General features: G+C 39.1%; 1 protein-coding gene across 1 annotated transcript in view; it reads left to right on the top strand.

Annotated features, from left to right (window-relative positions):
- The window catches only part of LOC121320424 (FH2 domain-containing protein 1-like), a 92,119-nt gene extending 73,291 nt beyond the window's left edge, over positions 1 to 18,828 (top strand). The window contains exons 10-12 of the mRNA XM_041258748.1: positions 5,281 to 5,398; positions 8,515 to 8,679; positions 16,932 to 18,828. Of these exons, the coding sequence (XP_041114682.1) occupies positions 5,281 to 5,398; positions 8,515 to 8,679; positions 16,932 to 18,209 (1,561 nt within the window). The 3' untranslated portion in view covers positions 18,210 to 18,828. The remainder of the gene's footprint in view (positions 1 to 5,280; positions 5,399 to 8,514; positions 8,680 to 16,931) is intronic.
- The last annotated feature ends 1,115 nt before the right edge of the window (positions 18,829 to 19,943 follow it).

Raw genomic sequence — 19,943 nt, 5'->3', positions numbered from 1 at the left:
ATATATATATATATATATATATATATATATATATATATATATATATATATATATATATATATATATATAATCTGCACAGCCATGGTTGGTTGGCTCCTCCCGTTGCACCCCTGGCTGCGGAAATGTTGCCAAGAGCGAGGCTGTCAGCAGACTTGCTGGTAGCCAAGGCTGGCTCCTCCAACCTCGGCAAATCCCTGGAGGTCAGCATCAAACTTCCTCCATAGCAGACATCCCTGGGTGATGACGTGCCTGCATCCCTGGGCCCAGAAGGTGGTGGTGGGAGCTCCACTTCTCCCCCTGGTGATGGAGCTGGGACCAGTCATGATGATGGGGTTGGCCACTCTGGCAGTGGCTGTGGCAGTAGTGGCCCTCTTCGCGACAGCTTCAGCCGGGCTGTTTTCCTCTGTGCTCTCCTCGGCAGCTTGTGCAGTTGCTGCTGAGAAACGCCAGCATCACATACTGGTCTTTTTTCTGGATGGCGGAGGTGGGAGCTGCAGGCGGTCTCCCCCTGGTGGTGATGGAAGCTGCAGATAGTCTCCCTCTTTCAGTGGAGGTGGGAACAGGTCCCCCTTCGGCACTTCCTCCCTCAGCACCCCCCCTGTCTGGGCACACTGGATACTCATGCTTCCATCAACCCCCCTCCCCCCCCAGGGGGGGGGGTCATCCCCCCCTGTAGGGTGTTGGACTCGTGCTCCCCCTGTCTGGGCGGGGGAGACAGCGGGGCTTCGCCCTCTTGCACTGGAGACCCTGCTACTTGGGGTGCTGTTCTCTTTATGGCTGCCTCCAGGTAGTAGAGGACCAACTCCACACCTTCCTCCAGGGTATTTGGGGTGTGTTCCCTCCCATCGCTCCCTATCCATCAGCCACAGGACCTGGCTATGGGCATGGACTGGGCCTTCAGCCCAGCGTTGTCCTGGATCTAGTCCCGCAGTCTGATGGCATCTTCTGCTATTACCTTTTACCTTAAACTTTTTTTTTTTTTTTTTTCACCCCATGAAAAGGAAAAAAAACCTTCCTCCAAAAATCCACACACAACAAACGAAAAAAAAAATTAAACAAAATTAGAAGAAACACCGACAGCACTGCGAATGAAATGAAGGCGCTTCCTTGCGCCGGTTTATTGCAAATAAAAAGTTTAAACAGACAAAAACACTTTGTAAAAGAAAGCATTGCATTGGCCAAAACAGACAAACAAAATGGACGTTAAACGGTGGACGAATGGACAAACAAACACTGTGAGTCAAAGCAATTGTTATATTTACTTTCTTTTAGTTTAATTCTCTCCTCTCCACACCCGTTCTCCACTCACCAAACACACAACCCTGACGTGAGTAAAACCTGCATCTATATATACTGTTGTGCCGGGATTCAATTACTAATTAATTATTCACTTGAATCCCAGCACATGAACAAGTTTGTGCAACCCCATGCTCACATACTGTTAAATACTTTAAATGCATGTGAAGTGCAATCCCCTTGCCTAAATACAACCTATATATTTTAAATCATGCGTGGTACACAGACCCAATTATATCCCATGCACCAATACTTTTACGCCAAGAATAACACACCACATGCAACACAACACATAATACACATGCGCGGGGCACACTGCCACAAGGATACAAGAAAAATTTCAAAACATTTGAGTATCCCCATTTCAACTGTTTTTTCTATTATCAAAAAGTACAACACACATGGTACTGTTACCACGCTCCCTTGGTCTGGAAGAAAGTAGGTTATTTCACCAAGAACAAGTAGAAAAATTGAGGAATGTTGATAATTCGAGATTGACTGCCAAAGATATTCAGAGTGAATTGGCTGCAAGAGGGACTGGGGTTTCCATTTCAGCCACAGGTCGAGTATTGCATGGTGAAGGTCTCTGTGGTCACAGACCAAGGAAAAAGCCACTGTTAGGAAACTGTCACAAGGACAATTGTTTAGTTTGCAAAACAGCATTTGAATGATAGATATGAGTTCTGGTCAAAGGCTTTATGGAGTGATGAAACACAAATAGAGCTGTTTGTGGTGAGGCGTACAAAGAAAAAATCATCATACCTACTGTCAAGCATGGAGGTGGTAATATCCTTCTATTGGGCTGTTTTTCCTCTGATGACATAGGAAATTTAATTCCAATACATGGTAAAATGGATTCCATAGCATATCAAAAGATATTGGCCAATCATCTGAAACCCTCCGCTACAAAACTTGGTTTAAAACGCAACTGGACGTTCCAACACAAGTGAGCCAAAGCACACATCAAAATCTACTTCAGAATGGTTAAAGAAGAAGAAAATCAAGGTTCTGGAATGGCCTAGTCAAAGTCCTGATCTAAATCCAATTGAGAATTTTTGGTATGAGATGAAGAAGGGAGATGTGCACAAGAGAAGTCCTCTGAATTTGAATGAACTGGAACAATTTTTCATTGAAGAATGGTCAAAGATCACTAAAGAATCGTATGAAAAGCTCTGACAAGTATCACAATCATTTAATAGAGTTTATTGTTGCTAAAAGTGCCGCAACTAGCTATTAATTTCATTTTTTCATATTTTTCATTTTAATTTTTTCATATGAGAGAGAGAGAGAGAGAGTCTACACCCCGTCTCATAATTTTCACCTTTTGTTGCCTTATAGCCTGGAATTAGAATGCATTTAAAATATTTTTTCATTTATCAACACATTCAACACCACAACTTCCAAGTGAAAAAAAATATTCTAGAAATTTGTAGAAAATTAATTAAAAATAAAAACTGAATAGCTGAGGTGTAACCAATCGCCTTCAGAATCACTCACCAAGTTAAGTGGCCTCCACCTGTGTTAAATTTGTAGTGATTCACATGATTTCTGGACAAAGTTCAGCAGCTCCTGTCGGTTCTCTCGGCTGGGTAGTGCATTTCAAAGCAAAGACTCAACCATGAGCACCAAGGCGCTTTCTAAAGAACTTTGGGACAAAGTTGTTGAAAGGCACAGATCAGGGGATGGGTATAAAAAAAAAATATCAAAGGCATTGAATGTCCCTTGGAGCACGGTCAAGACAATTATTAAGGTGTATGGCACCACCAAGACTCTGCCTAGATCGGGCCGTCCCTCCAAACTGGATGACTGAGCAAGGAGGAGACTGATCAGAGAGGCTACCAAGACGCCAATGGCAACTTTGCAAGAGCTATAAGCTTTTATGGCCAAGACTGGTCAAAGTCCCAAACAATATCCCAAGCACTCCACAAATCTGGTCTGTATGGTAGGTGGCAAGAAGGAAACCATTACTCAAGAAAGCCCACCTTGAATCCCGTTTTTGAAGTTTGCAACAAAACACTCATTCTGTACCCGGTAGCAAAACGTTTTGTGGTCTGATGAAATTAAAATGGAACTTTTTGGCCTAAATGCAAAGCGTTGTTTGGTGCAAACCCAACATGGCTCATTACCAAAAGAACACCAACCCTACTGTGAAGCACGGTGATGGCAGCATCATGTTATGGAGATGTTTCTCACCGGCAGGGACTGGGGCACGTGTCAGGATAGAAGGGAACATAATTGGAGCAAAGTAAAGAGAAGAAGTTCACCTTTCAGCATAACAATGACCCAAATCACACAGCCAAAGCTACACTGGAGTGGCTAAGGAACAAAAAGGTAAATGTCCTTGAGTGACCCAGTCAGAGCCCCGACCTAAATCCAGTCGAAAATTTGTGGCATGACTTGAAGATTTCTGTCCATCAACGCTCCCCAAGGAACTTGACAGAGCTTAGTTTTGTAAAGAAGAATGGTCAAATATTGCCAAATCTAGGTGTGCAAAGTTGGTAGAGACCTATCCCAACAGGCTCGCAGCTGTAATTGCTTCCACCAAGTATTAAGAGGGGTGGAGACCAATTATGATCTTTCAGTTTTGTATTTTTAATAATGTAATTTTTCTCAATAAAACCTTTTTCCCCTTAAGTGTGGGGTACAGTGTGTAGATAAGTGGGGGGAAAAAAAATCCTCATTTAAATGCATGAAACTCTGAGGCACTGACATAACAAAATGTGAAAAAAGTTCAAGGGGGTGTAGACTTTCTATAGTCTCTCTCTCGCTCGCTCTCTCTCTCTCTCTCTCTCTCTGTATGTGTGTATATGTGTGTGTGTATGTATGTGTGTGTGTGTATATATATATATATATATATATATATATATATTATATATATATATATATATATATATATATATATATATATATATATATATACAATACATACATACATACACACACACCCCCTACTTAGTTCAATCCAGACGGTTGTCATGCTGTTGCGCAGGGGAGACAGCACTGTGGTTGATCCCCGGAGCCAGCATTGCAGTTGTGTGTGCTGATGTGCTGGGGAGGCAAAATAAGCTGATCCCTGGATCCAGCATCACACTTCAGCCATCAACACCAGGCAGAAGGATATCTACATCATCAGATGGAAGGAAACGCAAATGGATGGAGACTTGGATGGATCACATTTGTTTAATGTAAAGCTATGTTGGCTATATTTGCATTCTGAGTCATTTAAAAAAAAAAAAAAAAAAAGGCATAATACCATAGTAGTGACGTCAAAATGGAATATTCGTCTAGAAGATTATACTTCACCTTTGACCCATATTTGACTCCTGTGCACCCCAAGATCATTTTTAAACACAAAATCGCTCGACAACTCACAATTTGTGCTTTTTAGGCACTTTGTAAATCTTCACAGATTTGTTAAATTATCCTCCACCAAGGGGAGTACGAAACAAGCAAGCAAGTCAAATAATGTTCAACTCTGACAGGACCGAATTCAAAAAGTGTCTACTCCATTGAAACACCTTTTCCTTAAATATGTTTTTGCAGTTCATTATCAGTTTAATTCACCATTCCTGAACTGTCAAAAAGAAAATTATATTTAAGATTCTTTAACTTAATTTGTTATTATTATTTATTAAATTCACTTGCAATTTGAACCTTAACGTCTGTTTTGTTGTCTTTTTATTAGATCCCAAATATCCATGTATTACAAAAAATAATAGATGGGCTTCAATGAGTTAAAGGAATATAATTCCATCTCGGGTTTCTGTGACTGATTTATTTGTGTGTCTACCAATGCTCAAACTCTAAACTTGCTTACTTCCAGCATTAACTCCGTCTCCCTCTCAGTATCTTGTCTGTTGCTCAAACAGAAGGTGTGGTAGTTCTAGCATTAAAGGCAAGATGACATGGGGACATTTCTGGTAAGAATATGAATACCTAGGAACTGGGACTCAACGTTGGGAGTGTTCATTTCATGTATTTAAGGTTCCTTAAACAAGAAGTGGAGGCAGATTTCCAGAAGGAAGTGAAAAGGGTTGCAGATATGCAGTTGATTGTTGAGAGACACGAGGAACTGCAAGAACAGATGGCATCCTTCATCCAGGTGAACAAAACACTGTAGCACCCTGTAAATAGAAAACTCTGCTCTAACTTGTTTCAGTTGTTTTGGTACAACATTCTTACTGTTTCTCTCTATTGACAACTCAGTCAGTTTTGAAATAGTTATGCTTTTCATGATGCTCCTCATTTGGATGGTGATTTTGTTATGGATTAGTTCATACGTGTGTGTGTGTGTGTGTGTGTATGTGTATGTGTGTGTGTGTATATGTATATATATATATATATATATATATATATATATAATTTTTTTTTTTTTTTTTCTGTCTGACAGATTAGACAAAGCATTCACTTTATATGACCTAAAAGGGAATAAGACCTCTCAAATTATTATATTATTAAGTACTGCTTTTTAGCATAATTGTCTCTGCATTCCACGCACTTGTTGTCATTCCTTGTCGTATTACACACTCCTATGGATAAGACAGCACTGTTTAAGCGTCCCCTGGTGTCTTGTTTTTAACACTACATAAGAACACTTAAGAAAGTTTGTTTACAAACGAGAGGAGGCCATTCGGCCCATCTTGCTCGTTTGGTTGTTAGTAGCTTATTGATCCCCAAATCTCCTCAAGCAGCTTCTTGAAGGATCCCAGGGTGTCAGCTTCAACAACATTACTGGGGAGTTGATTCCAGACCCTCACAATTCTCTGTGTAAAAAAGTGCCTCCTATTTTCTGTTCTGAATGCCCCTTTGTCTAAACTCCATTTGTGACCCCTGGTCCTTGTTTCTTTTTTCAGGCTGAAAAAGTCCCTTGGGTCGACATTGTCAATACCTTTTAGAATTTTGAATGCTTGAATTAGGTCGCCACGTAGTCTTCTTTGTTCAAGACTGAACAGATTAAATTCTTTTAGCCTGTGTGCATATGACATGCCTTTTAAGCCCGGAATAATTCTGGTCGCTCTTCTTTGCACTCTTTCTAGAGCAGCAATATCTTTTTTATAGCGAGGTGACCAGAACTGCACACAATATTCAAGATGAGGTCTTACTAGTGCATTGTACAGTTTTAACATTACTTCCCTTGATTTAAAGTCCACACTTTTCACAATGTATCCGAGCATCGTTAGCCTTTTTTATAGCTTCCCCACATTGTCTAGATGAAGACATTTCTGAGTCAACAAAAACTCCTAGGTCTTTTTCATAGGTTCCTTCTCCAATTTCATTATTTCCCATATGATATTTATAATGTACATTTTTATTTCCTGCGTGCAGTACCTTACACTTTTCTCTATTAAATGTCATTTGCCATGTGTCTGCCCAGTTCTGAATCTTGTCTAGATCATTTTGAATGACCTTTGCTGCTGCAACGGTGTTTGCCACTCCTCCTACTTTTGTGTCGTCTGCAAATTTAACAAGTTTGCTTACAATACCAGAATCTAAATCATTAATGTAGATTAGGGATAGCAGAGGACCGAATACTGATCCCTCTGGTACACCGCTGGTTACCACACTCCATTCTGAGGTTTTTCCTCTAATCAGTACTTTCTGTTTTCTACATGTTAACCACTCCCTAATCCATGTACATGCGTTTCCTTGAATCCCAACTGCATTCAGTTTGAGAATTAATCTTTTGTGCGGGACTTTGTCAAAAGCTTTCTGGAAATCTAAATAAACCATGTCATATGCTTTGCAATTATCCATTATCGATGTTGCATCCTCAAAAAAATCAAGCAAGTTAGTTAGACACGATCTCCCTTTCCTAAAACCATGTTGACTGTCTCCCAGGACCCTGTTACCATATAGGTAATTTTCCATTTTACATTCTTCTGCATACTTCATAGCAACAAACGGTATACAGTAGGCTACAGACTGTCTTAGGGCAAGAGAAAGCAGATCAAGGTCAAAGTCTGCAACATGCCATGGAGTACTTACATTTTTAGATTTTGAAAATTCTCTAAAGCTATATTTAAATTTATTGTGTTGCCTCCCTCCCTTTGTCATCTCTCTTACTGCATGGCTTCAGGTTTTGAAAGATATTTGGAAACTACCAATACATTTTTATGGTAGTATGTTGACATGTTGCCTAATTCAAAACGCAAGCTTGTTGAACCTCGCAATTAGAATAAACACACAATATTTTTTTCTAACATTATTGGTAAAATTGAATAAAGCCTTCAAGCCAGATTTAAACTGCGTTTAACGATCGATGTATTTTACGTCAAGAGTTTGTTGAAAACACTATTTCTGTTCATTTATTATTCAAGAAGCCGTTATTTAAATAGCTATAAAACTTTTTTCTTTAGATACTTCAACAGGTCTGTCGTTTTTATTCAGGCATGTGAAATAATGTCAGCAGCCACAGCTATATCTACATACAGCTAGACTTAATGTAAAATATAGTCGATGTATTTTGTTAACATTTTAAAAATATGCATTGCGCTAATGAATAACAATTGTTCTAATTATTCTAACAACTTTAAGACTGCATCAGATTTAAAAAATGCATGTTCAACAGTGTTGCTATTTTATTTGTATCATAATGAAGTTGTTGCAGTAGTTCTTTTAAACGGTGTCCAACTACTAGCAGCTCTCGTATGCTTTTCAGGAAGCCTGTATTTCAATTTCATATTCGGGCTTTAGTAGTGTCTCCCACATATGCGTGCGCCATGCGTTCAGGGAAACGCAATGTATTTGAAAAACTAATTGTGGATGATGTGCTTCCATGCATTCTGCGCACCCCTCTTCATCCTCAAGAATGTGGAAATGGGTACGCCTTATACTGTGAACACTACAGTATTTCAACCTGGTAGCCTGTGGTCTCCTGTAAAAATTGTGGTCTTATCGATTTAACTTTTATTAATGTAACAAACATTACAATTTTTCATTGAATAGTCCAGTAGCCTACATTCATAAAGCATGAAAGCACTTCTGATTTATTACTTCTGAAGTTGAGATGGATTCTGTTTTGTCGTTTATGTATTTTTTTTTACAAAATTATTTTCTTAGTATTTGGCTAGAAATTTTGTTTAACAATTCGGACAAAATGGCAATATTTTGTGAAGGAACTCAGGTTATTATTGGTTCATTTAATCAAAATACTTTGTCCTCGACTCTCCCTATCAGTATCTTGCTCATCACTTTGACATGCTTCTCCATCTTCTCTAGGAAGCAGAGAAGCAGCTGACTGAAGTTAACTCTTCACTGCAGGCTCTCAGCTCGGTGAGCCACTCTCTAGCAGAGTACTTCTGTGAAGATCCTGAACAATTCAAGCTGGAGGAGTGCTGCTCCATTTTCCACTCGTTCTGTGAGAAATTCCTCCGAGCCACCCAGGTAACAGAGGCCAGAACAAGCCTATTTGGAGCAAATCTAGAAATGGGTAAACTCAATCAAGGCTTTCACATTTTAAATGTGTTGAACATGAGTAAACCATCTGCAGTGAGGCAAAATCACGTTTGACACGGGCATGCCTGACTTGCACAGCAAAGTAAGTATATATAAAGAAAAGCAGCATGTTAATGATGGACTAGCAGGCTGTCAACACAGATTTGCAGTTGTTAAATAAACTGACACATACTTCTGACACTAGATGGGTAACTTCAGAGAACACAAAGTACTGCATGTTGCTGTTTCAATTTCAGTTTAACAGGTCATCCCTATTACAATAATTCTGACAGTGGTTAACTTGTTAACCTTTAACCTTAAGCTTTGTTGGTGTGTCATGTCTTTTGGTAATCTTACTATTCTGCAGTAATTCACTTGAATTTTTTTTTTTTTTTCAAAGGAAAATTGAACCACAGCCTGTCCTCCAAAAGAAATGTACCAGTAAATTATTTACAATAATGAGTTTCAGGAAATGGCAGGAATAGCTTTTTTTCTGTTAAAAAAACTTTTTGTTCTGCAGCAGTGATTTATATGTCTTCATTCAAGAGAATAATTAAAAGTGGTTGCCACATTGAGATAGTAGGAAATTGGTGTCTTATATGCAGCAAGACCATTTGCAGAGTAAGTCAGTCTTGCACAGGTTTGATTTTTACGATCAGGACCCGACCCACAACCCGTCGTCTTACCTGTGACCCGACCCACTTTAATAAGACCTGCAACCGACATAAACTCGCAAGTCTTTGTCGTGAACATACTGCCTGCCTCTATCACGCTCGCGCTTTCTCAATAAGGATTGGCGCTACAGTGTGTTGTTTCTGTAGTGGTCTGGATATATTTTAACATAGTAACTATATCTATTTGCTTTACTATAAAATACCTAGATCTTCCTTCATGCCACCAGTTGAAAGTGGGCTACCCGTTTTCAAAGAGACAATGTACCAGTTTTGCGGCTGCTGTTCACAAAAACATGACGAGCAGCGAATCCAGCCATGTTGTTCTATTTTCATTCGCTATGATTCCAAAATAACTCCAAACTTCTGATTTACCTCTCAAAGTATTATCGACTACATGATATAAACCCTGACCACATTATATTTTTAATATCACCAAGATGTGATAAAGGGATCTTGTGACATATCAAACAAGTGTCAATCACCTCCTGCTTTAGTGCAGGAAATACCGGTACATTTACCTCTATTACGTTATTTGGGAAAAGGTTATAATAATATAAGAAAGTTTACAAATGAGGCGGCCATTCGGCCTATCTTGCTCATTTGGTTGTTAGCAGCTTATTGATCCCAGAATCTCATCAAGCAGCTTCCTGAGGGATCCCAAGGTGTCAGCTTCAACAATATTACTGGGGAGTTAGTTCCAGGCCCTCACAATTGTAAAAAAGTGCCTCCTATTTTCTGTTTTGAATGCCCCTTTGTCTAATCTCCATTTGTGACCCCTGGTCCTTGTTTCTTTTTTCAGGTCGAAAAGTCCCTTTGGTTAACATTGTCAATACCTTTTAGAATTTTGAATGCTTGAATTAGGTCGGCGTGTAGTCTTCTTCTTTGTTCAAGACTGAATAGATTCAGTTCTTTTAGCCTGTCTGCATATGACATGCCTTTTAAACCCAGAATTATTCTGGTTGCTTTTCTTTGCACTCTTTCTAGAGCAGCAATATCCTTTTTGTAGCGTGATAGACGAGCACGCTGAAAGGACAAAAAGCATTTTTGGTGACTCAAATTCAGATCCAAACCTGACCTGAAAATTACATTTACTGACGTGCATCCGAACTGCAAACAAAAAAATGCAAATACGTTAAATACGGGCATAATACATTAAATACAAGGCGAGAATGTGAATTCTAAATACTGTGAATGCGTGTGTCATACAGAATCATACAAATAATGTGGTGTGAAAAACCTGAAATAGCAGTTTAGACAACAGCTAATAACAGATGTCAGGCTTAAAGAGCATTGAAAGCAAGAGAGAACAGGTGGGTCTTGAGAGTTGATTTGAAGCGAGCGACTGTGGAAGCTACGCAAGAGAGTTCCAGAGAGTCGAGGCCATGAAGCTAAAAGAGCGCTTTCTGAATGTGGTGCACTTTTGCTTGGGTATAACAGCAAGCCTGAGTCAGAGGACCTCAGCTTGTGTGCAGGGACATAGCGGGTCAGCAGGTTGGAGAGATACTCTGGACCTCTAATTTTGTAGCTGAACATATGTGTGGTAGGTCTATTTATTTATTTATTTGTTTGTTTTTTCAGCTGAACAAGATTTAATGGTGAGATTTTTGCATCATTTTTGTTTTTCATTGGAGCCTGTTTATGAACTAGAAGTACTGGCTGAGTTGGGCAAAATTGACCCTAAAAAGTCTGCTGGATTTGATGGTATTGATCCACCTTTTTTTCAATTAGTTGCTCATCTGATATTATCACCTTTGACTCATTTATTTAATCTTTCCTTCATAGCTGAAATTCCTGTAGCCTGGAAATCGGCTCATGTCATGCTTGTTGTTTAAAGGTGGTGATTTGACAGATCCTAACTGTTATAGGTCTATGTCGGTTTTACCTTGTGTTTCTAAGATCATGGAAAGACTTGTTAATAAGCGATTGTCTTTTTTTTAGATGGCAATAATATTCTCTCTGATATTCGGTGTGGTTTTCGTTCTAGGCCTGGTTGTGTTACAGCAGATTTAGAAGTTTTATGTGATATCATAATGGGTCTTGATAAAAAATGATAGCTGTACAGTATCAAAAGCCTTAGATAGCTTATCTAAGGCTTTTGATACTGCAGATCACTCAATTCTCTTGAATAAGTTGTGCGATATTGGTTTTGATATTTAATTCTCTTGCATGATTTCAAAATTATTTTCAAAGTAGAGCTCAGTGTGTGAAATCTGATGGATTTGTTTCACAATTCCACACAATTACTAAAGGTGTTCCTCAAGCGTCTGTATTAGGCTCTACTCTTTCAATTTATGTTAGTAATTTTGCTCAGGTAATAGGCAACTCTCCTATTCATCTTTATGCAGGTGACACTATTTTGTATTAGGTTGGTCCCACGCTGCCATTAGTAATGTCTGATTTGCAACTTTGATAAAATTTAACAGGCCTTTATGAGTTGTGTCTTGTTGAAGATTGATAAAACTAAACTTATGCGTTTTAATAGAAAAAATACAAAAGGTTGTCTTACCAACAGTGTTTGCAAAAATTTTACTTCTGGTAAGATTGAATTAGAGCAAGTAGCAGTTTATAAATATTTAGTTATTTGGCTGGACGGTGCTGTTATCTTTTAAAGCCCATATTGATGAAGTTCAGTCTAAAGTTAAATCTAGAATTTTTTTTATTTCACAATAAATACTCTAGTCTAGATGTCTATTCTTCCAATACTGCATTATGGTAATGTTGTCTACAGAATGGCCTTGAGAGCTGCTTTGAGGTAGCTTGATGCTATAAGATTTATAACTGGTGCTTCTTATCTTACTCATCACTGTGATCTTTATATTCTGGTTGACTGGCCTTCATTGCACACTAGGCGACTGAATTGTTGGCTTAGGTTAGTTTATAGAACCCTGACTGTGAAAACCCCACTGTATCTGCGCAACCTGTTGCAGTTCTATACTTCAGTTTACAATTTAAGATCAGCTTTGTCATTAGATTGGTTCTTCCCAGTGTCCACTGTTTTTGGATGTAATTTATTTATTTCATTGTATGGCTGCTCATGACTGAAATTAATTTCAAATTTTAAAACCTACAGAGTTTTGTTTCAGAGGATGTTTTTAATCAGAATCTGTATTCACTGTTGTCTGATACATGTGTTTGTATTTGTTTAATGTCTTTTTTTTTTTTTTTTAACTTTATATATACACTACAGGTCAAAAGTTTTAGAACAACTCTTTTTTCAGTTTATATTGAAATTTACGCAGTTTAATGTCTCAGTGTACTCTGAAATTAAAGCATAGAACAAATAACAATTGGAGATTGAAATCATGGAATCATTTTGTTTAACAAAATGTTATCAAAATTTTTGACTCAAAGTAGCCACCTTTTGCAGATATAACAGCCGAACACTCGTGGCATTCTTTCTACAATGGAAATCAAATATTGTTCAGAAAGTTCTCTATGGGGTTTAAGTCTGGAGACTGTGCTGGCCATTCCATGATTTGAAGCCTACCATCTTGTTCTTTTCTTCTAAGGTAGCTCTGACATAGCCTGGAGGTATGTTTTGGGTCATTATCTTGCTGTAGGATGAACCCCTGACCAACTAGGCATATACCAGAGGGTATTGCATGGCGCTGCAAAATGCTGTGGTATCCGTTTTGGTTCAGGGTGCCACTCACTCTGTGCAAGTCGCCAACTCTGGATCCAGCAAAAGAGCCCCAGACCATCACGCTTCCTCCTCCATGTTTGATGGTGTCACACACCGAGGAACCATCCTTTCGCCTACTTGAAGGCATACAAAAACCCTGCGTGATGAACCGAAGATTTCAAATTTTGATTCATTGGTCCATAAGACCTTCCAGCCTTCAGTAGTCCACTGGCGGTGCTTCATGGCCCAGGCAAGCCTCTTTCTTATTTTGCCATCTTAGCAATGGCTTTCTTACTGCCACTCGACTGTCAAACCTGCAGCTTGAAGTCTTCTCTTCACAGTTGAAACTGAGACTTGTTTACTCCGACCAGTGTTAAACTGTGCTTGAAGCTGTTGTCCTGTGAGCCACCTATCACACAAGCTGTTGACTCTCACAAACTTGTCTTCTGATTCTGTTGTGGCTTTGGGTCTGCAGGCCTCTTCCTGTCAGAGTTTCCTCCAGTTTCCAAGTGCCTTTGATGGTGTAGGAAACTGTACTCACCGACACCTTGCTTTCTTTGCAATTTTTCCAAAGGAAAGACCTACGCTTTAAGGGTTATAATGGTATGTCTGTCTTCCTTTGTTAACTGCTTTTTTCTCGCCATTATGATGGAAATATACTACTTCCGGCAGTAAAATACTGTCCAAATAATGCTTAAGAGGGTATAGTAACACAGTCTGTTCCAACACTGCTTTTTTACAGACAGAGGGTTTGTAAGTAATCAACAAAAGTTGGGACACCTGTAGCTGTTAGCATCGACTTCCAAGGCTTAATTTACTTCCATTGCTGCAGAACAGCTGTACGTTGTAACCCATTACTTGTTCCCTGAAAAAGGCCTTTTTGTATAACTCTGAAATGTACATTATTTTTCAGTTTGTGGTAGCCAAAACATTTTTTAACCTCTGGCAGTTTACCGCTTACCTTTGTACCATTTCTGGTTATTTACTGGACTTGAACTGCTTAAATTTCAATATAAACTGGAAAAATGGGGGTCTTTTGACCAGTATTTTGTGTGTGTGTGTGTGTGTGTGTGTATATATATATATATACATACACACACACACACAGTGCCTTGCAAAAGTATTCAGACCCCTGACCAATTCTCTCATATTACTGAATAACAAATGGTACATTGAAATTTCGTTCCGTTTTAATATTTTATTTTTAAACACAAACTCAAAATCAATTATTGTAAGGTAACATTGGTTTTATGCTGGGAAATATTTTTAAGAAAATTAAAAAACTGAAATATCTTGCTTGCATAAGTATTCAAGCCCCACACATTAATATTTGGTAGAGCCACCTTTCACTGCAATAACAGCCTTAAGTCTTTTGGGGTAAGTATGTACCAGCTTTGCACACAGTGTCTGAGTGATTTTGGCCCATTTTTCTTGGCAGATTTGCTCCAGGTTGTTCAGGTTGGTTGGACGATGCTTGTGGACCGCAATTTTCAAATAGTGCCACAGATTCTCAATGGGATTGAGATCAGGACTTGGACTGGGCCACTGTAGGACATTCACCTTTTGTTCTTGAGCCACTCCAATGTTGCTTTGGCCTTGTGCTTGGGATCATTGTCCTGCTGAAAGGTGAATTTCTTCCCAAGCTTCAGTTTTTAAGCAGACTGAAGCAGATTCTCTTGCAGTATTTTCTTGTATTTTGCTCCATACATTCTTCCTTCAATTGTAACAAGATGCCCAGTCTCTGTTGATGAGAAGCATCCCCACAGCATGATGCTGCCACCACCATACTTCACTGTAGGGTTGGTGTGAGGCATGGGTAGTGTTAGGTTTGCGCCACACATAGCGCTTTGAGTTTTGGCCAAAAAGCTCTCTCTTGGTCTCATCTGACCACAAAACCTTTTCCCACATCACAGCTGGGTCACTCTCCTGCTTTCTGGCAAACTCCAGACGTGCTTTCAGATGGTACTTTTTGAGTAACTGCATCTTTCTTGCCACCCTCCCATACAGGCCAGTGCTATGCAGAGCTCTTGATATGGTTGACTGGTGCACCATTACTCCACTCCCAGCCACTGAACTCTGTAGCTCCTTCAAAGTGATTGTTGGCCTCTCTGTGGCTTATTTCACAAGTCTCCTTCTTGTTTGAGCGCTGAGTTTTGAGGGACAGCCTTTTCTTGGCAGTGCCTGGGTGGTGTGATGCAGCTTCCACTTCTTGATTATTGATCCAACTGTGCTCACTGGGATATCCAAACACTTGGATATTATTTTGTACCCTTTCCCTAATCTATGCATTTGTATTACTTTATCTCTAACTTCTGTAGAATGCTCTTTGGTCTTCATTTTCCTTCAGATTCACAGCCTTACCAATGATCCTTCAACAGTGGGGTTTTTATCCAGAAAATGTGACAGCAACTTTAATGGTTCACAGGTGTGTCCTCGTTAGGGCAATTTCTTTCATCGGTACAAACTGGGAGCTTCCACAGCACAGGGGTTGAATACTTATGCAAGCAAGATATTTCAGTTTTTTATTTTTCCTAAAATATTTCCCAACATAAAACCAATGTCATCTTACAATAATTGATTCTGAGTTTCAGTGTTTTAAAATAAAATATCAAACGGAACGAAATTTCAATGTACCATTTGTAATTCAGTAATATGAGAGAATTGGTCAGGGGTCTCAGTGTGTGTGTGTGTGTGTGTGTGTGTGTGTGTGTGTGTGTGTGTGTGTGTGTATATATATATATATATATATATATATATATATATATATATATATATATATATATATATATATAAGCAAGCACAGAAACAACACAGCAGCTCTTGAGCCTCTATGTTTTAGACAGCAAAAGTAAACAAACCAGAATATGCGCATGCACCCTTGGTGATCTCTATGGTAAGCAGTCTAGGACAAAAAATGTTTTGTGCTGCGTTAGACTACAGCGAACCAGAATCTCATGGGACTGAAATGCCTTGTTTAAACAGTACCCAAATTCTTGAAAATGCTATGTAATGATTTTAATGTGGAGTGTATTATATATGTTTTGTTGTGGCTTTGTTATGTGGAATGTAATAAATGAGAACCAAAATGGTGTTTTTTAAAATGTTTTTATTTACCTGTTCAGCTCCAAAAAAATGGCACAAGTAAACCTCATGTTATTACTTTATGAAAACGTGTCTATGGCCACTGTTTACTGTGAAGAAACCTCATCTTCAACTTTTATATACTGTTTGTTTCGGGAATAAACAAAACATTTAACTTAAACTGCTATTTCGGACATCCTTTGTAGTTAATTCACTGGGGTAAAGTACATCCTACACAACTTAATCTGTACTCCTGGGAAAATTTTCTATTAAAAGTGTTGCATATTGTAATGTTTTGCTCTAAAATAAAGGCACACATGGGGGCCATGGCCCCTCTGCTGCCATGCTGTCTCTGCCTGTGTTCAACACAATGTAATGGCTTTCATTACTTCTTGAAAAAACGAACGAATATTTAAATTGAGCGAATATGTAAACATGAAAATCCTGTGTTTGTCCTAGCACTTTATATAATATATTTATAGGATGGCAAGTATCTGTGTGTGGGTTGTATCGCACTCGCAGCTCATAAACGGACCTTGGCTGTCAGTCTTGGTCCTTTTACTTCTGCTCGTGCCGATATACGAACACGTACACAAACGTTTGTTGTCCAATAAACCTATATCATATCGCTGTGATAGATTACAGATAATATGATTTGTAAAGCTGCCTGCGAGTACAACTTTGCCACCAGTTCTAAGATTGTGAAAGACTGTATTTAATGGTGACAAAGGAATTTACTGACCAATATTAGGACAAATGTGTAACGTAAAATTTTCCTCTGTCTCGCATAAAGTTGAACTAACTTTCTCTCCCTCTTTCTCTAGGAAAATAGGGATCGTGGTGTAGTGGAGGTAAAAAGAATGCAACGAGAGAGACAAAACAGCGCTTCAAAGCGTAAATCTACTGCCACTTGCTCCCACAGGGACAAGGACATGGAGAATGTGGCGCTTGAGTCCATCTTGCAAAAATTTATGTGCTCTAGAAGCAGTCGTCGCAAATCTGGGAGAGGGACTTCCTCTCCCCTTACTGGCAGCCAACCAGAGTTAGCAGAAAGCCTGCTTGCAGCAAAAGAACTCCCTAGCAGAGAAAGAGAGGTTAAGAAAGACCCTACTAAAAATGTTGCCGGACACTCCCAAACAGACGAGCATAATCAACACAGTTCAGAAAAGGAGAGGGCGCTCTCTGGTATAGGGGAGGAACTGGAGAATAGTGCTGCTTTTGACACGCCTGAGAAAGGAAGCAACTCTCGAAGTACAGCCCACTCAACCAGCCCTACTAAAGGCAACTCCGATGACAGAGTCCCTACTAATGGGGAGGGAGATGATAACGCGGAACATCTGCGAGAAATTACCCGAAAAGTTTTAAAATATCAAAACAGCCGAAGCAGCTTGAAGTCAAGCGATGGTATACCCACTGCCACGTCCCCACTTTTAAGGGAGATTCAGGGGGAAAGACAGAGGGCTCTAAGTGAGCAGCCATTGGACGGTGAAGAGAACTGCATTAAAAGAACAGTAGTCAGCCCTCCTGTCTGTAGGTTTACAAACAGCTCCACCCCTCAGAAGCTGACACGGCGGCACACCTTAAACGTTATTCCCATCAGCTCATTGGGTCACTTTGACTTTGAGGAGGAGACACTAGCAGTGATGGCTGAAACTGGTGGCAGAATCCCTCCACCTCCTCTAAAACAAATTGGTAAACTGCATTCCGTAGATAGCTGTAAATTATTCATGAAACTGGACAAGGCGATCCCCAAGGAGCAGGTAGCTACGCAGGTGGAAAAAGAGATTCCACCAGCCACTCACCAAATAGATGAAAGGCAGCCGGTATCTCCAGCAACAAAGAAAACTGGGATTTTCAAGTCCCAGAAGGTGCAGGGAAATCAGAACAAAGAAAGCACCACATTATCATCTTCTCCAAGCTTCCGGCTCGGCAATTTCTTACAGAAAAAATTCATTCAGAAGAACCCAGAGCGTTTGAAGCACTCTGAAGAAGCACAAGATCGCCAGGAGAGCTCGCCCATCCTCAACTTTTTCAAACGCCTCAGTGAAAGGACAAGCAAGGGCAGCAACAAGGAGCCAGAGTATGAGAGTACAAATTTGTGATTGTCTTAGTAAAAGACTCTCTTCCTTCTTGATACACTGATTTTGTATATTTCGTAATAACATCCCAAGAAAACTAAACATCAGTAGAGTTTAGTCAGACAGAGGACCTTTAGCGTTTAGTCTGAGCAAGGACCTTTAAAGCCCACCTAGGATTACCATCTTGGATCCCTCTCCAACCTCATATAAAATGAAATCAATGAATTGTACAAATAAGTTAAAATACAATATTAAAATGTTGTGAATTTCATTTCACAGAAGTTGTCAAATTTAGTGTCTACTTTGGATATCCTGAAACAGATTTATTTTAGCTTTTCAAGGAATTTGGTAACTTAATTTCCTGTTGTAGGGAAGCTTTTAACCAAGGGCAATATGCAGACGCCCTCATTAACTTTACTAATAATTAAAAACACAGTAACAACAAAACCATGTTACTATAGCAACATGCTGTTCTGGTGAATGTGACACTTATAGTCCCAGCAACAGGCCCCAAGTTGGTTGCTAGACTCAGGAGTCTATTTTAATAATTTAAACCATGATCCAGAAGCTTTTAACTTGTTGTCTTTTGTTATCATCTCTACATGTAATATCCAGAGTTGATTAGTACCAATAAAGACTTGGTGTTTATGGGTACTGTTTGTGTGTGATATTGTCTCTTACTTAACTACTTGGTGGGATTGTGAGATTTCACACTTACTCTTTTTATTGATATATATGCTCTGAGCACACTCTTAAATTTGGGAGTCGTTCAAGGAGCACCTAAAGATGTTTTGGACTCCTGTAAGTGGATTGTTTGTGCACTGGGCTTGCAATGTATCCAGATGACTTTAAAAATCAAGAAAAACAGACTCATTTAATTTGAAGTTTTATTGAATCAGAGCAGTAGTAGTGCTCTTTTTGGTTTATTAAATGCTTTAAAAATTGGATTGGTTGGTTGCGCAGACCACCATAAATCCCAAGTAAAAAGCAGTCTGGGCGATCCCGTGCTTTACAGGTTTAACAGCATTAGTACTTCAATATAGTAATATGAATATGGCTATTATATGTTTAACTCTTGGGCTATAAAATGCAAAAAGCTAAAAACGCCCAGCGCTAAATTCTAGAACATTCAATATATATATATATATATATATATATATATATATATATATATATATATATATATATATATATATATATATATATATATATACACACACACACACACATACACAGTACCAGTCAAAAGTTTGAGGACACTTGCTGAAAACTAGGTTTTTTTCATAACTAACAATGTTTTACGTCGTACACGTTTCTGTAAATACTTGAAAATGAAAACATGTTACAATATACAAAACAAAACACAAGGAGTATCAAAGCAATGTTCAAGAAAATTGAAAATTGTCTCTAAATCTGGATTCCTCAGAATAGCCACCCTTTGGCTTAATAACAGCCTCACAAACATGAGGTATTCGGTTAACAAGTTTTAGCAAGAAATCACCCGACATGTCTTCCCAGCACTTCTACAGCAATTTCCAGAGATGTAGGGCACTTGTGGGTAGCTTTGCTTTGACTCTTTTGTCCAGTTCGTCCCATACAAGTTCTATGGGATTGAGGTCTGGAGATTGGGCAGGCCGGGTCATTAGATTGAGTTGTCCTTCACTTTCCTCCTCCGCCAGATAGTTCTTGTACAACTTTTAGGTGTGTTTCGGGTCATTATCTTGCTGAAGAATTAAGGACTACCCAACTAGCCGTAAT

This window comes from Polyodon spathula, chromosome 9, assembly GCF_017654505.1.
Source record: "Polyodon spathula isolate WHYD16114869_AA chromosome 9, ASM1765450v1, whole genome shotgun sequence".
NCBI lineage: Eukaryota > Metazoa > Chordata > Actinopteri > Acipenseriformes > Polyodontidae > Polyodon > Polyodon spathula.
Note: the sequence above shows the minus strand (reverse complement) of the source record. Positions and strands in the feature narration are given on the sequence as shown.